Source organism: Garra rufa, chromosome 15, assembly GCF_049309525.1.
Source record: "Garra rufa chromosome 15, GarRuf1.0, whole genome shotgun sequence".
NCBI classification, from domain to species: domain Eukaryota; kingdom Metazoa; phylum Chordata; class Actinopteri; order Cypriniformes; family Cyprinidae; genus Garra; species Garra rufa.
In genome coordinates, this window is record NC_133375.1 from 44,565,273 (window position 1) to 44,588,124 (window position 22,852).

Consider the following 22,852-nt stretch of genomic DNA (forward strand, 5'->3'; position numbering starts at 1 on the left):
TTGTGAACTAGTCCTAGGTTTTTGGCCAGATCAGAACCAAACCAGTGCAGAAAGATTCTCTAAAGTCTCTTGGTCCACAAGTCTACCAGTGTCTACAAGGATATTTGCGTATCTCAAAAAACATGGCCACCATTGGCCGACAAAGTTTGGGCGATCGGAATGGAACTTGGTGGGCCTGTTCAACTCATGGCCCCAAAGGTCTGAGAGATATTTGAGAGAAATCAGCCACTAGGGGGCGGTATCATATTTTTCAAGGGCATAAATAATTGTGCGGTTTTTCGCACATGCACGCAATATTCGTATCATATGACAGAACTCCTCATTCCAGACAACTATGCCTACTAGTCTTAGGTTTTTCACTCAATCTGGGAAAAAACACTGCAGTACAATTCTCTAGGTCAATAATTATAAAAAAAAAATGCTGAAAATTTACTCTTTGGGAAGCTATAATGGGGTCGTTTAGAAAAGGGTCCTGTCTGAATTTACCTAAAATCCTATAAAGCCTAAAGGAAAAGCTGAGCACATGCAACAGGTGATTCTAAACAAGTATGCAAAGTTTTAAGGAGATCGAACCACATCTGCCGCTATAACAGTCATAAATGGTAAAAAATATCATATTTCTATGGTACGGACTTCACACTTACTTGATATTGGGATTGTCGACTAAGTGCGACGGGATGCTGTACAGCTCGTCTGCGCTGATGATGAGCATCTTCAGATGGATGAGGTTGGCCATGGTCATCGGCACATATTTCACTTTGTTTTTGTGAAGGAACAGCGTCTCTAATGACTCCAGCCTGATTAGGGAAGGGACGGATTCACAGTGTCAGACACATGAACAGATGATTATATATGGAAATACTGCAAACACACACCTGTCAACGTCCTCCGGCAGGTCTTTGAGTCTGTTGTTGCTGATGTCCAAAAACTTCAGGTTGTCCATGCGAAGCACGCAGACGGGAATACTGGCAAACTGATTCTCTGCTATGTCCAAGTGCTTCAGTTTTTTGAGATTACTCAACTGAAAAAAGAATGATACCTTTCATAAAAAGGAATTCATGCATAAGAACATACTGTCCCTTTTCTTTTCTTACTTAGATTTTTTGTCTTGTTTCCAGCCAAAATATCAAAAAAATTCTTAAATCAAGAACGATTTTCTATTTAGCAGATTATTTAGCTTGTTCTAAGCAATAACTCACTTAATTTTGACTTGTTTTTTTTTTTTTTTTTTTTGAAAACAAGACAATAATTTTTACTTGTCTAGAAAATCCTTCTTGATTTAAGAATTTTTAGTTAATTTTTTTTTAATTTGTTTAGAATCTTTACTTAAAGAAGTTTTTAATTAGTAAACTAGAAAGAAAGTGGGCCAATTTAGTCACAAGAAATGTTGAAATAGTACACTTACAATCAGTGTTGGGGAAAGTTACTTTTAAAAGTAATGCATTACAATGTTGAGTTACTCCCTAAAAAAGAAACTAATTACGTTACTTAGTTATTTTTATGGAAAGTAATGTTACAATATTGAGTTACTCCCTAAAAAGCAACTAATTATGTTACTTAGTTACTTTTGATGGAAAGTAATGTTACAATATTGCGTTACACCCTAAAAATCAACTAATTATGTTACTTAGTTACTTTTGATGGAAAGTAATGTTACAATATTGAGTTACTCCCTAAAAAAGTAACTAATTATGTTACTTACTTACTTTTTATAGAGAGTAATGTGTTACAATATTGAGTTACTCCCTAAAAAAGAAACTAATTACGTTACTTAGTTACTTTTGATGGAAAGTAATGTTACAATATTGAGTTACTGCCTAAAAATGTAACTAATTACGTTACTTAGTTACTTTTTATGGAAAGTAATGTTACAATATTGTGTTACACCCTAAAAAAGTAACTAATTATGTTACTCAGTTACTTTTTATAGAGAGTAATGTGTTACAATATTGAGTTACTCCCTAAAAAAGAAACTAATTACGTTACTTAGTTACTTTTGATGGAAAGTAATGTTACAATATTGAGTTACTGCCTAAAAAAGTAACTAATTACGTTACTTAGTTACTTTTTATGGAAAGTAATGTTACAATATTGCGTTACACCCTAAAAAAGTAACTAATTATGTTACTCAGTTACTTTTTATAGAGAGTAATGTGTTACAATATTGAGTTACTCCCTAAAAAAGTAACTAATTACGTTACTTAGTTACTTTTGATGGAAAGTAATGTTACAATATTGAGTTACTGCCTAAAAAAGTAACTAATTACGTTACTTAGTTACTTTTTATGGAAAGTAATGTTACAATATTGCGTTACACCCTAAAAAAGTAACTAATTATGTTAGTTACTTTTGATGGAAAGTAATGTTACAATATTGAGTTACTCCCTAAAAAGCAACTAATTATGTTACTTAGTTACTTTTTATGGAAAGTAATGCGTTACATTACTGTGGCGAGGGGGGCGTGGTTCCGTGAGGTCTGCAATGGGAGAGAGAGACAGGTGAACGAGTGGTAAGTGGGTCAAGTGCAAATGACAAACACCTGTGTCTCGTTTCAGTAATCGCCGGAGAGAGACGGATAAAAGGAGCGTGCGCCAAGACAACGGCGAGAGACTGACTGGGAACTCGTGCAGCAAGCCTGATGCAGAGTGACAAAGAATTACGATCTATTATGAGTTATTGTGTGATATAATTGTGAGCGCAGCTGGCGCTATCTACAAGTTTGTTTTGTTTAAACCAAGTTTGCAAATAAAAAGCACGAGTCCCAGTCTCGCTGACCCTGTCTTCTTCCTTCTGAAAAACAACGAACGTTACAATTACTTTTGCGTTACTTTTTAAATCTGGGCAGGGCTTGCTTGTTTGTTTTTAATATAAAAAGTTCTATTTGTGTCAAATGTAAAAGCCTTTTCACACCAAAAGCCTCAGGCTTAGAGAAAAGTAAATTGACGTCTGTACAGTAGACCGCAGAAGAACAAATGTCAACTCTTCAGCAATAAAAAAAGGAAAACAAATGTTAGATTATCTTGAATTATTTTTGTTTATTAGTATGGATGAATTGAATCATCGAAGGTCGGCAGCAAAGACGTCGGTTAATAAAATGGGATTAAATACATAAAGGATATTTGTATTATTTAACATTTAATTATTGCAGGTTTGAGTTGAATTTCAGTGTTTTTATTCATTTTGAAGAACATTGTATCTGTTTTTTTAGTGAGTGAGATGAATTAATGCATGTTCACATTTATTCTAGAACTAAAGTAACATCTTACTCACAATGTCTCTCAACATGGGGACAGGAGAGCTTTTAGTCAATAAATGGAGGAAAAAGTAACCGATATTTTGTTGTCATTTAAAAAGTAATGCGTTACTTTAGTAGTTACTTGAAAAAAAGTAATATTATTACGTAACGTCTAGGTTACGTAGGTAACCCTCGTTCCCTGAAGGAGGGAACGGAGACGTTACATGGGAATTCGCTTAGAATCCAATCATCTCTGAGCCTTATACAAAAGGCCAATGAAAATTGGCGAGTGGCATTTGCATGACGCGCCACGCCCCGTACATACGGGTATAAATAGCGACGTCATGCGCCAGTCAGACAGGTTCTTCGCTGAGGAGCCGGATTGAGCCGGCGTCAGCGCGACGACAGGGACGTGGCAGGGGATGTAACGTCTCCGTTCCCTCCTTCAGGGAACGAGGGTTACCTACGTAACCTAGACGTTCCCCTTCAGTCGAATCACTTCGACGTTACATGGGAACTGACCCTATGGAACAAGCCACGTCCCTGCGCCGCGTTACGCAACGACCACGTGCCGGCAGGCGGACGTGTCAACAGGCGGACGTTAACGTAACCTTCCCAACGCCCTGGGGCCCGAGAAGGGGGGTCCCCAGGGATGCCAGAAACTGAAGCAGGGGTTGGGGGGGCGGAGACATGAATTCTGTCCATGTGAAAGTAAGAAATTCAATATATCCATAAGGGGGTTTTAGGGATATACGAGGGAAACAGAGGCCTTCTGGTTGACCCCTGGAAAAATATAGAGAAAAATAGCCACAACCTGCGGGGCGAAGGAGACCCGGCAGGAGCACAGTCAAGAGCTACTCCGCGTCTAGCCCGGACTGAGGGGCATGGAGGACCCAGGTTCGCCGGAGGGAACAAACTGGGAGATAGCGCACGGATCCACGTGGGAATGGCGCAGCAAGCCGACACTAGCCGTCCTCCCGGTCACCTGTCAGAACTCGGGAAGAGACGGCCTCTAAGCGAAGGTTGTAAAACCTGGCAAAGGTATTTGGTGTCGCCCAGCCGGCAGCTCTGCAGATGTCCGCTAATGAGGCGCCATGTGCCAACGCGTAGGAAGATGCAGAGCTTGCAGGTTCACCACCTGATCGCGGAAAGGCGTGGTGGGAACCTTGGGCACATAGCCGGGCCGGGGTCTCAGGATGACGTGAGAATCGCCGGGCCCGAACTCCAGGCACGCTTCGTCGACAGAGAAAGCTTGCAGATCCCCCACCCTCTTGATGGAGGCCAACGCAGTCAGGAGCGCTGTCTTTAATGACAGAAACTTAAGCTCAACTGAGGCGAGGGGCTCGAAGGGAGGTCCCCGCAGGCCCTGGAGGGCGACGGAGAGGTCCCAAGAGGGTACGAGGCGCGGTCTGGGGGGATTGATCCTCCTAGCGCCTCTGAGGAATCTCACGACCAGAGGGTGCTTCCCTAGGGATGATCCATCCACTGCATCGTGATGTGCGGCAATAGCGGCAACATACACTTTGAGAGTAGAAGGGGACAGCCTGCGCTCCAACTTCTCTTGCAGGAAGGAAAGCACTACTGCAATCGTGCATCTCTGTGGGTCCTGTTCTCGTGAGGAACACCAGTCGACGAATAGACCCCACCTCAGTGCGTACGCCTGCCTTGTAGAGGGGGCTCGGGACTGAGTGATGGTTTCTACCACGGCCTGTGGAAGGCCGGCGAGGTCTGAAGCGTCCCGTCCAGGAGCCAGACGTGCAAGTTCCATAGATCGGGACGTGGGTGCCAGATAGTGCCCATCCCCTGAGAAAGAAGGTCCTTCCTCAAGGGGATTTTCCAGGGAGGGGCTGCCGCGAGGGAATTGAGTTCTGGGAACCAGGTCCTGGCAGGCCAGTATGGGGCGACCAGGAGAACCTGCTCCTCGTCCTCCCTGATCTTGCACAGGGTCTGTGCAAGGAGGCTCACTGGGGGAAAGGCGTACTTGGGCCCCGGAGGCCAGCTGTGGGCCAGAGCGTCCCTGCCGAGGGATACCTCGTTGAGGGAGAAGAACTGCTGGCAGTGGGAGGATTCGGGGGAGGCAAACAGATCTATCTGGGCCTCCCCGAAATGCCTCCAAATCAGCTGGACTGTCTCGGGGTGGAGTCGCCATTCTCCAGGGAGGGTGGACTGCCGTGAGAGCTGATCGGCTGCACGGTTGAGTTCCCCCGGAATGTGAATGGCACGTAGCGATTTCAGCCACGTTTGACTCCAGAGGAGCAGACGGCGGGCGAGTTGTGACATGCGACGAGAGCGGAGGCCGCCCTGGCGGTTGATATAAGCCACAGTCGCAGTGCTGTCGGTACGCACAAGTACGTGCTTCTGACGCAACGTCGGTCGGAAGCGACGAAGGGCCAGAAGCACAGCCAGCAACTCGAGGCAATTGATGTGCCACTGCAGTCGAGGTCCTGTCCAGGAGCCCGAAGCTGCTTGCCCGTTGCACACAGCACCCCAACCCGTGGTGGAGGCATCCGTGTACACCACGATGTGCCTGGACACCTGCCCCAGGGGTACTCCGGCCTGGAGAAAGGCAGGGTCTGACCACGGGCTGAACAGGCGGCGACACTGCGGGGAAACGCCAATCCGGAGTGTGCCACGGTGCCATGCCCGTCTCGGGACTCGGTCGTGTAGCCAGTGCTGAAGCGGTCTCATATGAAGCAACCCCAGCGGCGTTACCGCGGCCGCAGCTGCCATATGCCCCAGGAGCCTCTGAAAAGTTTTTAGAGGAACCGCTGTCTTGTGCCTGAATAAATCTAGACATCTCAGCACCGACTGAGCGCGCTCGTTGGTGAGACGGGCTGTCATGGAGACCGAGACCAGCTCCACACCGAGAAAAGAGATCCTCTGCACTGGGGAGAGTTTGCTCTTTTCTCGGTTGACCTGAAGGCCCAGGCGGCTGAGGTGCTGAAGCACCAGGTCCCTCTGGTCGCATAGCACCTCTCGAGAGTGGGCTATCAGAAGCCAGTCGTCGAGATAGTTGAGGATGCGGAAACCTGACAGCCAAAGAGGGGCCAGGGCCGCTTCCGCAACCTTGGTGAAAACGCGAGGAGAGAGGGACAGGCCGAATGGGAGAACTTTGTACTGGTATGCTCGACCCTCGAACGCAAACCGAAGAAAGGGCCTGTGGCGAGGAAGAATCGAGACATGGAAGTACGCGTCCTTCAGGTCGATGGCTGCAAACCAATCCTGGGGACGAATGCATGTGAGCATGCGCTTCGTCGTGAGCATCTTGAACGGCAGCCTGAGAAGGGACCGATTCAGGACTCTGAGATCCAGGATGGGTCTTAACCCACCACTCTTTTTGGGCACGATGAAGTAGGGACTGTAAAACCCTGACCTCATCTCGGCTGGAGGGACAAGCTCGATCGCATCCTTCGCCAGTAGGACTGCGACCTCTGCACGCAGGACAGCGGCGTGGGTGTCTGAGTGGACACGAGTGTGAAGGACACCTCTGTACCTGGGCGGAGCTTTGGCGAACTGAAACGCATAGCCGAGACGTACCGTCCGTATCAACCACCGCGAGGGGCTGGGGAGCTGAAGCCAGGCCCCCAAGCGCCTCGACAGGGGTGTCAAGGGAACGTTGACCGACGTGACCGTGGTGGGGCAGCCTAGGGGGGGAACAGGAAGGGGAGACAAGCTGCTCTGAGCAGGGCCTACCTTCTTCCCAGGTTCCCGCGCTGGCGAAAGACAGCTCCGAGTCCGGCTCCGAGAGGGCATCCTGGTGCCGCCCGGAACGGGAACACGGGGCCGAGGCCCCGGAGGTGAAGGAAATTGCTCTTTTATTGAAGTTGTGGGTACCGCCGACCCGTGGGCCGGCGGCAGCGTTAAAGTGCACAACAACCCCCGGCCCTCCAGCGGGAGCGGGGACGTAGATGTTCTCGTCCCCTGAAGAACAAACTTCTCCACCTCCGGGTTGCCCGCGTCAGGGAGGTTTCGCGGCTCTTTTGCGGGTGTTCTTTGCAGGTCCCTGAGAGGCGGGCGGCGCCGCACCCCCGCGGCCGGCTCGACGTCGGGCCGTCTCCTTCTTGGGTTCAGCAGGCGACGGAGCAGGTTTGGTGGGGGCCGCGGGGGGGCGCCCTCGGCGACGAGCGGGGGGAGGCTGAGCCACCGGCGGCGGGATGGGTTTAGACTCGCGGCGGGGCAAGATGTGTTGAATGGCCTCCCTCTGCTTCTGGACTGCCGAGAACTGCTGGGCAAAGTCCTCGACAGTGTCGCCGAATAGGCCACTCTGGGAGATAGGAGCGTCAAGAAAGCGAGCCTTGTCGACGTCTGCCATCTGGGCCAGAGTGAGCCATAGGTGTCGCTCCTGGACCACGGCTGTGGACATCACCTGACCAAGGGAACGCGCCGTGACCTTCGTCGCCCGTAGGGCGAAGTCGGTGGCGGCGCGGAGTTCTTCCATAACCCCCTGGTCGGGACCACCCTCGTGCAGCTGTTTCAGGGCCTGGGCCTGATACACTTGGAGGATCGCCATAGCATGCAGGGCGGTGGCGGCGTGTCCAGCGGCGTGGTAAACGCGGCCCGCAAGGGCGGACGAGCGCTCGCACGCCCTGGACGGGAGATGCGGACGATCCCTCCAGGTGGCAGCGCCGCGTGGGCACAAGTGCACCGCCACAGCGCGCTCGACCCGGGGAATCGCTGCATACCCCCTGGCCGCCCCGCCATCGAGGGTGGCGAGGGGAGAGGAGCTGGGGCGGGGCCGTGATGAAAAGGGGGCCCGCCAGGATCTGGTCAGCTCCTCGTGCAGCTCCGGGAAGAATGGGACCGAGGGGGGGCGAGGTGGAGCCGCGGGGGCCCTCCCCAGGAACCAATCATCCAGCCTAGAAGGATCGGCCGGGGGCGCCTGGGGCACCTCCAAACCGATCCCCCTGGCGGCCCGGAGGAGCATAGTCGATAGCTCGACGTCCACCTCAGACGGAGCGGCCACCTCTGGAGGGGGCCGCGCCGCCGAAGCGTCCGCCTCGCCAACCGACTCTCCCTCTGATGCTGCGGTCGACATCTCATCCTCCGCAGGAGCACCGAAGGAGACGCTCAGCCCGCTGGGCGGGGAAGCGTACTGCTCCGGGAACTCGACGGGACCACGCTGTGTGACAGAAGACCGCAGGGCTTTCTGGGCCGGCGGTGCGTTCTGCACGGTGACAGTTAAGTCCCCCCCGCGTCTCGCCGCGGTGGCCGAAAAGCATTGACGGCTTAACGACGGACCGCGAGAGGAAGGCGGGGGGAGCCGCCTCGCGAACGAGCGGCGGGACTTCAGCGTGCTCATGGTCATGCATTCGCAATGAATGCATTCACCATCCATGAACGCTGCCTCAGCGTGCTCACTCCCCAAACACGTGAGGCAGTGATCATGTCCGTCCGCAGGAGGGAGGAAACTACCGCATCCTGAAGCGCACGGCCGAAAAGCCATTCTGAAAAGAACGTCTTGCGGCCGCGAGAAATTGCTCTTTTAGCTCCCGGTCTGCCCAGGGAAAAAGCCGCGGGGCGGCTGTGCACTCAACGGGACTTTCTCGCTGGAATGCAGTGCGGCTGTAATGGCCGTGAAAACGGCAGCCCGCAGGAGATCGCTGACGGCCGCCAAACAGAAAGCTCTTTTAGTCTTGGCAGCACGTCAGGAGAGAGAGCAGGAACTCTTTTGAAGAACTCTTTGTTGTTTTGTTTAGAAGTCTCGTAGAGAGAGAATAGCAGGCTCAACATCAGACGGATCTGAAGCGAAGAAGCTGTCTGACTGGCGCATGACGTCGCTATTTATACCCGTATGTACGGGGCGTGGCGCGTCATGCAAATGCCACTCGCCAATTTTCATTGGCCTTTTGTATAAGGCTCAGAGATGATTGGATTCTAAGCGAATTCCCATGTAACGTCGAAGTGATTCGACTGAAGGGGAACTTGTGTTACTTGTAATGCGTTACCCCCAAAACTGGTTACAAGTATTGATATATACTTGAAGTATACTTCTATCTGGTAAGGGTTATATGGATTCAGATCATCGTGTCGCACCTCGAAGGGAAGCTCGGCCAGGTTTCCGTTCGCCGTCATCTCTAATCGCTCCAGATTCTCACATTCTCCGAGTTCAGGTGGAATGCTCAAGAGTTTATTATAATTCACATTTAATTCCTTCAGGTTGATCAGTTTTCCTGTGAAAGACGAGACGTTTGCTTTGAATCCCTGATATGTGGAGTTATGATTTTGGTGTTTCAGGTTTGCTGACCTATTTCAACAGGAAGCTTCGTCAGGCCGTTTTTCGGGACGTCCAGCACTTGCAGATCCACAAAGGCCTGGATGTAAGTGGGAATCTCGGGAATCCTGGTCCCGTGGATGTGCCATTCCTTCAGATAAATCATGTACTGAAGATCTTCAGGTAATTTCTGCAGATCAGAAACATAGTTGGATCACGGAACGGTACACATGCATTTGAAAAACATCTTTATTAAAGCTATTTCAGATGGTTACCATCCATTTTTTCCCATTTAGCTCAAAAATGAACTTCTTGTTTTCAGCGTCATTGTCTGGATGAGAGACACAGACAGTCAGAGGTCAGATACAGAGACTCAATATAAATATTGTTTGGGAAGTTTAGACAAATGAACATTGCACACACACAAAATGCTTTTCGTAATTAGATTTTTTTTTTTTTTTGTTGTAGTTTTCAGCCAAAATATCTAAAGATTCTTAAATCAAAGAGAATTTTCTAGACGAGTAAAAAATATTTTCTTGTTTTTAGAAAAAAAAAGGCAGTTTTTGCTCACTTGCTTTCATGGTTTATATAAATAAATAAATATATAAATAAATACATTTTTGATATATATTTGTTTTAGATTTTTATAAATATATAGTTTGTGACTTAATGATTGGTTAACAGTCACATTACATGAAGGTAAACATAAAATATTGAATCTTTTTTAGTGTTTCATTTTATTATTTTATTATTTTTTTGTTGTTATGGTTTGAAGTTTAAATAAATATTTGTATTTTTATGACATTTTTAGTTCTTAATGGTTGGTTTATTAATATTATTTATTATTTTTGCAATCTTTCATTATTATTTTTAGTTCTCTGATATTTGTTAACGGTCACATGACTTGTATAGGTAATCATTTATTTTACCATTTAATCATTTAATCATTTATTTTATTATTGTATTATTTTATTATAGTTCTAAGTTGAAATAATTTTTTAAATTTATTTTAATTATAATATTTTTTTATATAATAACATTTTTAGTCATTTGGTGTTGGTTAATGGTCAGATTACTTGTAGATAAACATGGAATATTTAATCTTTTTTTTACAGTTTTAATTTTATTACTTTATTATTTTATTAAATATTTTTATTTATTTTATTTTAATCACATTTTTAGTTTTTTATGTTGGTTAATGGTCACATGACGTGTAGATAAACATGAAATATTGAATCTTTTTTAGTCTTTCAATTTTATTACTTCTGTATTATAGTTTTAAGTTTAAATAAATATTTTTATTTATTTTATTTTAATAGCTTAGTTCTTTGGTGTTGGTTAATGGTCACATGACTTGTAGATAAACATTAAATATTTCAACTTTTTTATTTAATATGATTATTTTCTTATGGTTTTAAATTTAAATAAATATTTGTATTTATTTGTATTCTTATGACATTTTTAGTTCTTAATGGTTGGTTTATTATTATTATTTATTATTTTTGCAATCTTTCATCATTATTATTTTTAAGTAAAAAATTTTAATATTAAATTTTTAGTTCTCTGATATTTGTTTACGGTCACATGACTTGTATAGGTAATCATATTTGTATTATTTTATTAGTTTTAAGTTGGAATAAATATTTTTTTTTTTTTTTTTTTTAATTATACTATTTTTTATTTTATATAATAACATTTTTTGTCATTTGGTGTTGGTTAATGGTCAGATTACTTGTAGATAAACATGGAATATTTAATCTTTTTTTAGATTTTTAATTTTATTACTTTATTATTTTATTAAATATTTTTATTTATTTTATTTTATTGACATTTTTAGTTTTTTTATGTTGATTAATGGTCACACGACGTGTAGATAAACATGAAATATTGAATCTTTTTTAATCTTTCAATTTTATTATTTTTGTATTATAGTTTTAAGTTTAAACAAATATTTTTATTTATTTTATTTTAGTTATATTATTATAGCTTTAAGTTGAAATAAATATTTTTTATTTTATTTTAATTATAATATTTTTTATTTTATATAATAACATTTTTAGTCATTTGGTGTTGGTTAATGGTCAGATTACTTGTAGATAAACATGGAATATTTACTCTTTTTTTAGAGTTTTAATTTTATTACTTTATTATTTTATTAAATATTTTTATTTATTTTATTTTAATGACATTTTTAGTGTTTTATGTTGGTTAATGGTCACATGACGTGTAGATAAACATGAAATATTGAATCTTTTTTAATCTTTCAATTTTATTATTTTTGTATTATAGTTTCATGTTTAAACAAATATTTTTATTTATTTTATTTTAGTTATATTATTATAGCTTTAAGTTGAAATAAATATTTTTTATTTTATTTTAATTATAATATTTGTTTATTTTATATAATAACATTTTTAATCATTTGGTGTTGGTTAATGGTCAGATTATTTGTAGATAAACATGGAATATTTCATCTTTTTTTAGAGTTTTAATTTTATTACTTTATTATTTTATTAAACATTTTTATTTATTTTTATTTTAATGACATTTTTAGTGTTTTATGTTGGTTAATGGTCACATGATGTGTAGATAAACATGAAATATTGAATCTTTTTTTAATCTTTCAATTTTACTATTTTTGTATTATAGTTTTAAGTTTAACCCATAAGGACCCACTGTGACGCGGGTGTCACAAACAATTGTGATAATCTGGAAAGATCTTTTTAAAGTATTATCCCTCATTTTCAACTCGGGAAGTCCCAAAGTGACATATAAGTAACATCCAGGTTCAGTCACGTGAGAATGTGTGCACTTTTTGTTGTCATGGCAACATTTCCAAAATGGTGGACTGTCTGGTGAGCACATGTTGCAGTGTCAGCAATTTTTAAAGATGCTTGTTTTTGTTACAAAAGGTGTGTTTCAACCCATTCAACTATTCTAATGTTTTAATAACACATCCTAGGTGACAATTACCATGATTTTTATACATTTCTTGAACAAAATGATATAAAACAAGTTATGAAGATATTGTGGTGACATATATGTCACATCGGGCTGTTAACCTTAAAATGGTAGGTGGAATTTTGATGTGACATATTTGTCACATTAAGACAAATGGTAATGAACTGCTCAATTAATTTAGCTGATTAAATTATTTTAGTGTTATATACTTTCTATATATGCAAATTGACATGTTAGTGCTGTGGTTTTGAGTTTTTAGGTAGTGGCCCCAAAATGGCTTGCATGTCTGTCTAATAGGGTCATTACATTACTTTTATTCAGAAAGTGAATGCATTAAATTAATTAAAAGTGACTGTGAAGACATTTATAATGTTACAAAATATTTCAGTTTCAAACAAATGCTGTTATTTTGAACTCTATATATTTATCAAAGAATCCTGGATGAAAATGTATCATGGTTTCCACAAAAATATGAAGCAGCTCAACTGTTTTTATTATTGAAAATAATAGTAAATGTTTCTTAAGTAGAAAATCAGGATATTAGAATTATTTCTTATGGATCATGTGACACTGAAGACTAGAGTAATAATTAATTACATTTTAAAATATGTTCAAATAGAAAACAGTTATTTTAAATCGTAACAATATCTCATTATATTATTGTTTTACTGCAAATGTATTTGCCACTTCGTATAAAGCTATAGTACAATTAGTCAAATTCCAACATGGACTAGATATGTAGTGTGCACTCATCTTTAAGTGCATGTTTAACATGTTGACCTCCAGTGTGAGGTAGTTATTTATTTTTATTTAGTTCACTCATTTTCGAGTTGTGAAAACATGAACAACCATACATCAAAAAAGGTAGAATTTTGATGTTTCGAAAGAGTTGTTGTAAAATGTAATGGTCACAGTTATGTGGCTTTGAAACATGTTATGGAAAAGCCAATAAAAAGAAAAAATTGATTTATGTAGCAAATAAAACTGACAAAATGTACTTTTTTCAATTGTGAAATAAATGCCCATTGTGACATATATGTAACATGAAAAATTAATTATAAACGCCCAATGTTACATATATGTAACATTACAGATCTTTCACAAAGAAGGGTTGCATTTCAAAAACAACTGCAGAAACATGTTATAAGTGGTCCATTTGGTCTGTATTATATGCCTCATAATTTTCCTATAAGGAGAAATCGGTCCGGGTTCTTATGGGTTAAACAAATATTTGTATATTTTATTTTAATAGCTTAGTTCTTTGGTGTTGGTTAATGGTCACATGACTTGTAGATAAAAATGAAATATTTCATCTTTTTTAGTTTTAATTGTATTATTTTTGTATTCTTTTATTAAATATTTTATTTTAATGACATTTTTAGTTTTACTATAATAATGACTTGTAGATAAACATGGAATATTTCATCTTTTTTTAGAGTTTTAATTTTATTACTTTATTAAATATTTTTATTTATTTTATTTTATTGACATTTTTAGTTTTTTTATGTTGATTAATGGTCACATGACGTGTAGATAAACATTAAATATTGAATCTTTTTTAATCTTTCAATTTTATTATTTTTGTATTATAGTTTTAAGTTTAAACAAATATTTTTATTTATTTTATTTAAATTATATTATTATAGCTTTAAGTTGAAATAAATATTTTTTATTTTATTTTAATTATAATATTTTTTATCTTATATAATAACATTTTTAATCATTTGGTGTTGGTTAATGGTCAGATTACTTGTAGATAAACATGGAATATTTAATATTTTTTTAGATTTTTAATTTTATTACTTTATTATTTTATTAAATATTTTTATTTATTTATTTTATTGGCATTTTTAGTTTTTTTATGTTGGTTAATGGTCACATGACGTGTAGATAAACATTAAATATTGAATCTTTTTTAATCTTTCAATTTAATTATTTTTGTATTATAGTTTTATGTTTAAACAAATATTTTTATTTATTTTATTTTAGTTATATTATTATAGCTTTAAGTTGAAATAAATATTTTTTATTTTATTTTAATTATAATATTTTTTTATTTTATATAATAACATTTTTAGTCATTTGGTGTTGGTTAATGGTCAGATTACTTGTAGATAAACATGAAATATTGAATCTTTTTTTAATCTTTCAATTTTACTATTTTTGTATTATAGTTTTAAGTTTAAACAAATATTTGTATATTTTATTTTAATAGCTTAGTTCTTTGGTGTTGGTTAATGGTCACATGACTTGTAGATAAAAATGAAATATTTCATCTTTTTTAGTTTTAATTGTATTATTTTTGTATTCTTTTATTAAATATTTTATTTTAATGACATTTTTAGTTTTTTATGTTGGTTAATGGTCACATGACTTGTATAGGTAATCATTTTTGTATTATTTTATTATAGTTTTACTATAATAATGACTTGTAGATAAACATGGAATATTTCATCTTTTTTTAGAGTTTTAATTTTATTACTTTATTATTTTATTAAACATTTTTATTTATTTTTATTTTAATGACATTTTTAGTGTTTTATGTTGGTTAATGGTCACATGACGTGTAGATAAACATGAAATATTGAATCTTTTTTAGTCTTTCAATTTTATTACTTCTGTATTATAGTTTTAAGTTTAAATAAATATTTTTATTTATTTTATTTTAATAGCTTAGTTCTTTGGTGTTGGTTAATGGTCACATGACGTGTAGATAAACATGAAATATTGAATCTTTCTTAGTGCTGATTCAATTTTATTATTTTTGTATTATAGTTTTAAGTTTAAACAAATACTTGTATATTTTATTTTAATAGCTTAGTTCTTTGGTGCTGGTTAATGATCACATGACTTGTAGATAAACATTAAATAATTATCTTTTTTATTGTTTTAGTATTTTATCACGGTTTTAAATTTAAATAAATATTTGTATTTATTTTTATTCTTATGACATTTTTAGTTCTTAATTGGTTGGTTAATGGACACACGACGTGTAGATAAGCAAAAAAAAAAAATAGAAAGTGTTCATTATTATTTTAAAACTATTTCTTTTTTTAAGTAAATGCTTTATTTTCTTTATTTTTGTATCATATTACCATTATTGTTTTAAGTTTAAACAATGTTTGGTTGTTGTTTCAATATGAAATTCTCTAAAATCGCCAAAAAAGGGGTAAATATTTTAGATCAAAGGCGCTCTGCGAAGAAATTTGAGTAGCAATGTTTTAGAGTAGGCTTGACTTTCTCTGAAATGATTCTAGATATCCATGTGTTTTGTGAGTTTGCTCTTATTGTGTGCCTCACCGTTCTCATGTGAGGGCAGGATGTGTAGTTCCCTAAGTGTAGATCTCTCCAGGTAACACTGCAGCGCCGTCACTTCAGTGCTCTTCAGCTTCTTGCATGCGATGCGATACTGCCATTGCTCATTCACCCTAATGAACAACCAACAAATAAACATCAGCTTTTGAGTGTTTCAATCCTGATCCATGAGCCAGAGTTTACTTCCAGTCCTAATCAAACACAGCTGTCTGTAATGATCCCATCATGTGGATGAGATGTGTTTGTGTCCTGCTCTAGATTCTGGACTACAGCTTCATCCTCATCCTCACTTGGCCAGAGCGCTTTTACTGATCCGCTCTTCTTCTTTCTTCTGCCGCTGCTTGTGTTTCTTCACTCGTCCCTCCCACAGATCTCGGATGAGAGAGAGATCGTACACGGGAATGTCGACGCCGAGCCGCTCTGCCTTCATGATGGGACCCGATGCTGAGGAACAGATTAAACGTATGTCAAACACACACACACACACACACTGCTATTCCTATCATTATGAGTTCACATTTTTTGTCTTGTTTCCAGCCAAAATATCTCAAAATTCCTAAATCAAGAAGGATTTTCTAGACGAGTAAAAATGATTGTCTTGTTTCAGAAAAAGTCCATATTAAGTGAGTTTTTGCTTAGAACAAGCTATATAATCTTTTAATGGGGTAAGAAAAATAATCTAGCTTTCTGTTTGAAATACAATTTTTTTTTCGGCATCATAATTAATTTTTTTTTTTTTTTGGCTGGAAACAAGACAAAAAACCTAAGTAAGAAAAGCATAATGATAGGAACACCGCACTGCAAAAAATGCTTTTCTTACTTAGATTTTTTTGTCTTGTTTCCAGCCAAAATATCTAAAAAAATAAATAAAATTAAGATGGATTTTCAAGACGAGTAAAAATTGTCTTGTTTTCAGAAAAAAAAGTCAAAATTAAGTGCATTTTGACTTGAAACAAGCAAAGTAATCTGCCAATGAGGTGAGCAAAAAAAATCTTATCTTATCTTAAATAAAATCCCATTGACAGATTATTTAGCTTGTTCTAAGCAAAAACTCACTTAATTTTCACCTTTCTAGAAAATCCTTCTTGATTTAAGAATTTTGAGATATTTTGGCTGGAAACAAGACAAAAACCTAAGTAAAAAAACATAATGACAGGAACACCGCACTGCAAAAAATACTTTTCTTACTTAGATTTGTTGTCTTGTTTCCAGCCAAAGAATCTCAAAATTCCTAAATCAAGAAGGATTTTCTAGACGAGTAAAAATGATTGTCTTGTTTCAGAAAAAGTCCAAATTAAGTGAGTTTTTGCTTAGAACAAGCAAAATAATCTGCTAACGGGGTAAAAAAAATAATCTAGCTTTCTGTTTGAAATACGATTTTTTTCAGCATCTTAATTAATTTTATTTTAGATATTTTGGCTGGAAACAAGACAAAAAATCTAAGTAAGAAAAGCATTTTTTGCAGTGTGGTGTTCCTATCATTATGCTTTTCTTACTTAGATTTTTTTTTTTTTGTCTTGTTTCCAGCCAAAATATCTCAAAATTCTTAAATCAAGAAGGATTTTCTAGAAAGGTGAAAATTGAGTGAGTTTTTGCTTAGAACAAGCTAAATAATCTGTCAATGGGGTTAGAAAAAAAAACTAATTTTCTGTTTGAAATAAGATTTTTTTGCTCACCTCATTGGCAGATTATTTTGATTGTTTCAAGTCAAAATGCACTTAATTTTGACTTTTTTTTCTGAAAACAAGACAATTTTCACTCGTCTAGAAAATCTTTCTTGATTTAAGAATTTTGAGATATTTTGGCTGGAAACAAGACAACAAATCTAAGTAAGAAAACATAATGACAGGAACACCGCACTGCAAAAAATGCTTTTCTTACTTAGATTTTTTTTTGTCTTGTTTCCAGCCAAAATATATGAAAATTCTTAAATCTAGAAGGATTTTCTAGACGAATAAAAATGATTGTCTTGTTTCAGAAAAAGTCCAAATTAAGTGAGTTTTTGCTTAGAACAAGCTATATAATCTGCTAAGGGGGTAAGAAAAACAATCTAGTTTTCTGTTTGAAATACGATTTTTTTTATCATCTTAATTTAATTTTTTTTTATTTATTGTTTTTAGATATTTTGGCTGGAAACAAGACAAAAAATCTAAGTAAGAAAAGCATTTTTTTGCGGTGTGGTGTTCCTATCATTATGCTTTTCTTACTTAGATTTTTTTGTCTTGTTTCCAGCCAAAATATCTAAAAAAAAAATTAAATTAAGATGGATTTTCAAGACGAGTAAAAAGACTTGAAACAAGCAAAATAATCTGCCAATGCTTATTTCAAACAGAAAACTAGTTTTTTTTCTAACCCCATTGACAGATTATTTAGCTTGTTCTAAGCAAAAACTCACTCAATTTTCACCTTTCTAGAAAATCCTTCTTGATTTAAGAATTTTGAGATATTTTGGCTGGAAACAAGACAAAAATTCTAAGTAAGAAAAGTATTTTTGGCAGTGCATTCCGTAGGTGTAATGCTTTTTCTACTGTCCAAACTTTTCTGTATCTTACACTAACTCTACACCTAAAACTAGCATTTACACAAAACTACAGGCATTTTTAGATTATCAAAATACTATAATAACCTAATTTATGGTTAATTTACTAGTTGACATAGCAACACTATACAGAGAAAAAAAAGTGTGCCAAAATTCAAAAGTCTTTTGAAGATATCGCTGAATATTTAAATTTCTGGCTGAAGCAAATAAAGACTGACAGTCAATGTTTAAAATTTTTTTTTATGAAATGTAAAGCATTGTGGCTGGTTTATGTGTCTGGTGTTCTATGAGAGGTGTATCTGAATGTCTATTTGCCTACATTGTTTTGAACTATATTGTACAGCTGTGTGTTGCGATCAGAGCGTTCCCAAACATGGCTGTGATATGTTCATTGTCAAACTCCAAAATTCAATTATTTTTAATGTTTAAAAAAACTGCATTATTTTCTTTGACAAATGTAGTAATTTTATTTTATTGCCAAAATATTATAGTTTGTCGTGTCTATTTTTTTTTTTCATTCGATCCGGGTAACATTTTAAACTATCATATGATCATGTTACAATGTACCCCTCAGATGTTACAATGTATCGCACCTATGGCGCATATTGTAACATTTCACTTCCTTTCTTTTGAGGTAAATAACAAAAAACGTAATTGTGAAACAAAGCAACATATTTGTACTAGACACGTGTGAAATTAATGTGGATAAATTATACTCTGAACTCCACGTGGATTTAAAAAAACGACAGTGGTACAAATATCTAAACAACCTTAAATCAAGATGAAAGCTACTTACTTAAGATCTTTCTCTTTTTGAAAAAAGCAAAATTAAATGAGTTTATGCTTAAAACAAATATATGAATCAATATATCTGTCAATGAGGTCAGAAAAAATAATCTTTAAAATACATTTTAAAATATACAAAAATGGCCAACAAAATGTATAAAAAAATATATTAATAGAAATATGTTTTCTTCCAAAACACTACCAGTCGAAAGCTTTTGGACCGTTAGATTTGTAATGTTTTTAAAGAAGTCTCTTCTGCTCACCAAGCCTGTATTTATTTGATTCAAAGTACAGCAAAAACAGTAAAATTGTGAAATATTTTTACTATTTAAAATAACTGTTTTCTATTTGAATATATTTTAAAATGTAATTTATTTCTGTGATCAAAGCTGTATTTTCAGCATCATTACTGCAGCCTTCAGTGTCACATGATCCTTCAGAAATCATTCTAATATACTGATTTGCTGCTCAAAAAACATTTATTATTATTATTATTATTATTATGTTAAAAACACGAGTAGAATTTTTTTCAGGATTCTTTGTTGAATAAAAACATGTAAATGTCAGCATTTATCTGAAATAAAAAGCTTTTGTAACATTATACACAATATCATTCAAAAGTTACTTGTTGTTTTTTTTTTTTTTTGCAGAGGAAAGAAGTGACAGAAATTAATACTTTTTTATTTAGCAAAGATGATTTAAATTGATCAAAAGCGATGATAAAGACAAAGTACAGCAAAAACAGTCAAATTAAGTATTAAATAATACATTTTAATGGAATTAAATGTAATAATTGTTACTATTAGTATTATATTTTTGAAGAAAAAAAATTTATTTTTGTATTTTATTATATATATATATATATATATATATAGGAATATTTTTTAATTAATTTTCCATTATTCAAAAATATACCAAAAAACTATAGAAATGAATACTTTTATTTAGCAAAGATGCTTCAAATTGATCAAAAGTGATGATAAAGACAAAGTACAGCAAAAACAGTCAAATTAATCAATACATTTAAATTACATTTTTAATTAAATGTAGTAATTTTTACTATTACTACTTTTACTATATATATATATATATATATATATATATATATATATATATATATGTATATATATATATATATATGTATATATATATATATATATAATTTTTTTTTTTTTTTTTTTTGAAAAAATATATTGGAAGAAAATATTTATTAATTTACCATTATTCAAAAATATACCGAAAAAAAATAGCCAAAACACACATACTACCACCAACAACAACTTTGTTTAAAGGACATAAATATACATTCACACTCATAAATAAATGCATTCGCTGAGCTTTACTTTTTATAACAGATATTTAGCATAAATAATATAGTTTTGCTGTATGTATTATTTTTCTTACCCAAATGGTAGACATTATTTCTTGATTTGAACATAAATTTGTTTAATTTTTTTATTTTTTTTTTTTTTTTAGAAAATTAGACATTTCATATTAAGTCATTTTGCTTCTCCAGTAATTGTATCTTGATTTAAGAATAGATATTTGTACTAGAAAACAAGACAAAACTCCTGAGGAACAGCATCATTTTGTTGCAGCGAATTCAGCCTAAAGTTGCATCCCAATTAATGCTTCACAGATCATTTCTCACAATACAGCCATTATAAACATGTGCTTTGTGTGTTTGCATTCGAATGCAAAATGCAATTCATTCCAGTGCGCCTTATTAAAACTACTGGAAATATGTTGTTCCGAACCAGTGGGGGGTAAAAATAGAAACTGTAAATCTGTGATAAGACACTTTCATAACACCACCGTCTGCAACCTCACTCTCTGACCTCTGCTTTATCAGGTTATTAGGTTGTGCATTGCTGAAAATGTCTAAAAGTTCTTATATGAATTCACAGTTACTTCAGAAGTAAGTCTTGATTTCTAGAAAATGTATTAAAATGAAGTGATTTTTTGCTTGAGAACAAATTTGTCAATGGGGTCAGAAAATAAATGTAGTTCAAAGGGAAATAAGATAATTTTTCTGACTCCACTGACATCAGAAATGTCTTTATCACTTTTGATTAATGATCAATTTAAAGCATCCTCACTAAATAAAAAAATTTAATTTATTTATTTTGAATATATTCAAACAGCTATTTTAAATATTAAAAAATAGCAATATTATAGCTTTTGCTGTATTTTGGGTCAAATAAATGCAGGCTTGGTGAGCAGAAGGGTCCAAAAACTTTTGACTGGTAGTGTGTTTTTTTTTTTTTTTTTTTTTGTTTTTTTGAAAAAATAAATTAAATAAACTAAGGGCCAAAATGTATTTGCTTTATGTTTCAAATATATGTTTTCTTTCAATATAGTTTTTGTATATTTTAAAAAAAGAATTATATAGTAGTGGTAGTGTATTTTTATTTTATTACTTTATTTTATTTATTAATTTTTTTCCCTTTTTTTGTATATTTTTGAAAGAATTTAAATTAATAAATATAAATACATTTTTGTCCATTTTTGGTGTATATATTTTATTTTTATAAAAATGTTTTCTTCAATATATTTTTTTGTATATTTTTCGTGTGTGTGTATATGTGTATATATGTGTATATATATTATTATAATATATATTATTACATTACATAATTAAAAAAAATATATTTTAAAAAAAGGCCAAAGAAAAAAATATATATATATAAATATATAAATAAGTAGTGGTAGTGTATTTTTTTTTTTTGGCCTTTTTTAATATATTTAAAAAAAATTTAATCAAATAAAAAACATAATTTATATATAAATTAAATAAACAAATGGTCAAAAATGTATTTGCTAAGATACATTTCAAATATATATTTACGGAGCTATGTTTTTTCCAATATATTTTTGTACATTTTAGAAAAAATAATAAATAGTATATAGTAGTGGTAGTGTATTTATTTATTTATTTATTTATTTATTTTTATAAAAAAAAAAGGGTACCAACAATATATTTGCTAAGATATGTTTCAAATATATTTACAGAAAAATAACTGTAGTTCAAAGGGAAGCAAGATTATTTTTCTGACTCCACTGACTAATATTTGTTCTTTAAAGCATAAACACTTAATTTTGGTCAATGTTTCAGAAGAATAGTCATTGCTGTTCAAGTAAACGCATCTTGATTTAAGAATCTTTAGACATTTGCAGTGAAAAACAAGACTGAGTTAGATCACATGAGAGTTAATGTAAAGTTTTACAGAACAGTCAGATGTAACTCTGAGACGTTTCTCAGCAGGAATCATGTTGCGGTTTGTCTGTTTGAGGACAAAACAGAGGTTTGTGTTGCGATTGTGACTCAGCGACAGTCACTTTGACCTCCAACCCATGAAGAGTCACCCAGTTTATCTTTGAACACACACAGAAGGCCTGGATATTCAATTAGTTTGCTGTTAATCTTCATTAAAAGGTTATTAAAGAGCAGAATTTGCGTACCTGTGACTGTGAGCAGCTCCTCTGCGTTTGTTTCCAGGTTGAGCCGCTTGTTTACCGCTCATCTGTATTTAGACGCCGCATGAGCGAGCTGCTATTTTTACAGCGTGTGATTCGATGCCTTGTGTCGCGGCGTCTGGATGCGTCCTCATGTCCACACTATCACACATACTGATCCCTAAATCACACTCACAGCTGCAGGACGTATACAAACAGAGAACACACTCCTGCATTCACACATATAGCCTGCTGTTCTTCAAATAAACAAAGCCTGACCTTTTTCTGAAGGGTCGTGACCTCTGGGATGATTGACATGTTGACCTTCCTTCTGCAGGGTCTGGTTTCA

General features: G+C 36.1%; 1 protein-coding gene across 2 annotated transcripts in view; it reads right to left on the reverse strand.

Moving 5' to 3' along the window:
• Positions 1–22,652, reverse strand: part of LOC141286736 (leucine-rich repeat-containing protein 2-like) — a 371,513-nt gene extending 348,861 nt beyond the window's left edge. For both annotated transcript variants that reach the window (XR_012339339.1, XM_073818839.1), the window contains exons 1-8: positions 22,510–22,652; positions 16,013–16,166; positions 15,708–15,835; positions 9,722–9,777; positions 9,480–9,636; positions 9,269–9,405; positions 876–1,021; positions 645–797 (exon numbers count right to left, since the gene is read on the reverse strand). Coding sequence is in view for 1 of the 2 variants with exons in the window: in XM_073818839.1 (XP_073674940.1) it covers positions 645–797; positions 876–1,021; positions 9,269–9,405; positions 9,480–9,636; positions 9,722–9,777; positions 15,708–15,835; positions 16,013–16,152 (917 nt within the window). In the remaining variant the exon portion in view is untranslated. The remainder of the gene's footprint in view (positions 1–644; positions 798–875; positions 1,022–9,268; positions 9,406–9,479; positions 9,637–9,721; positions 9,778–15,707; positions 15,836–16,012; positions 16,167–22,509) is intronic.
• Between the last annotated feature and the right edge of the window lie 200 nt (positions 22,653–22,852).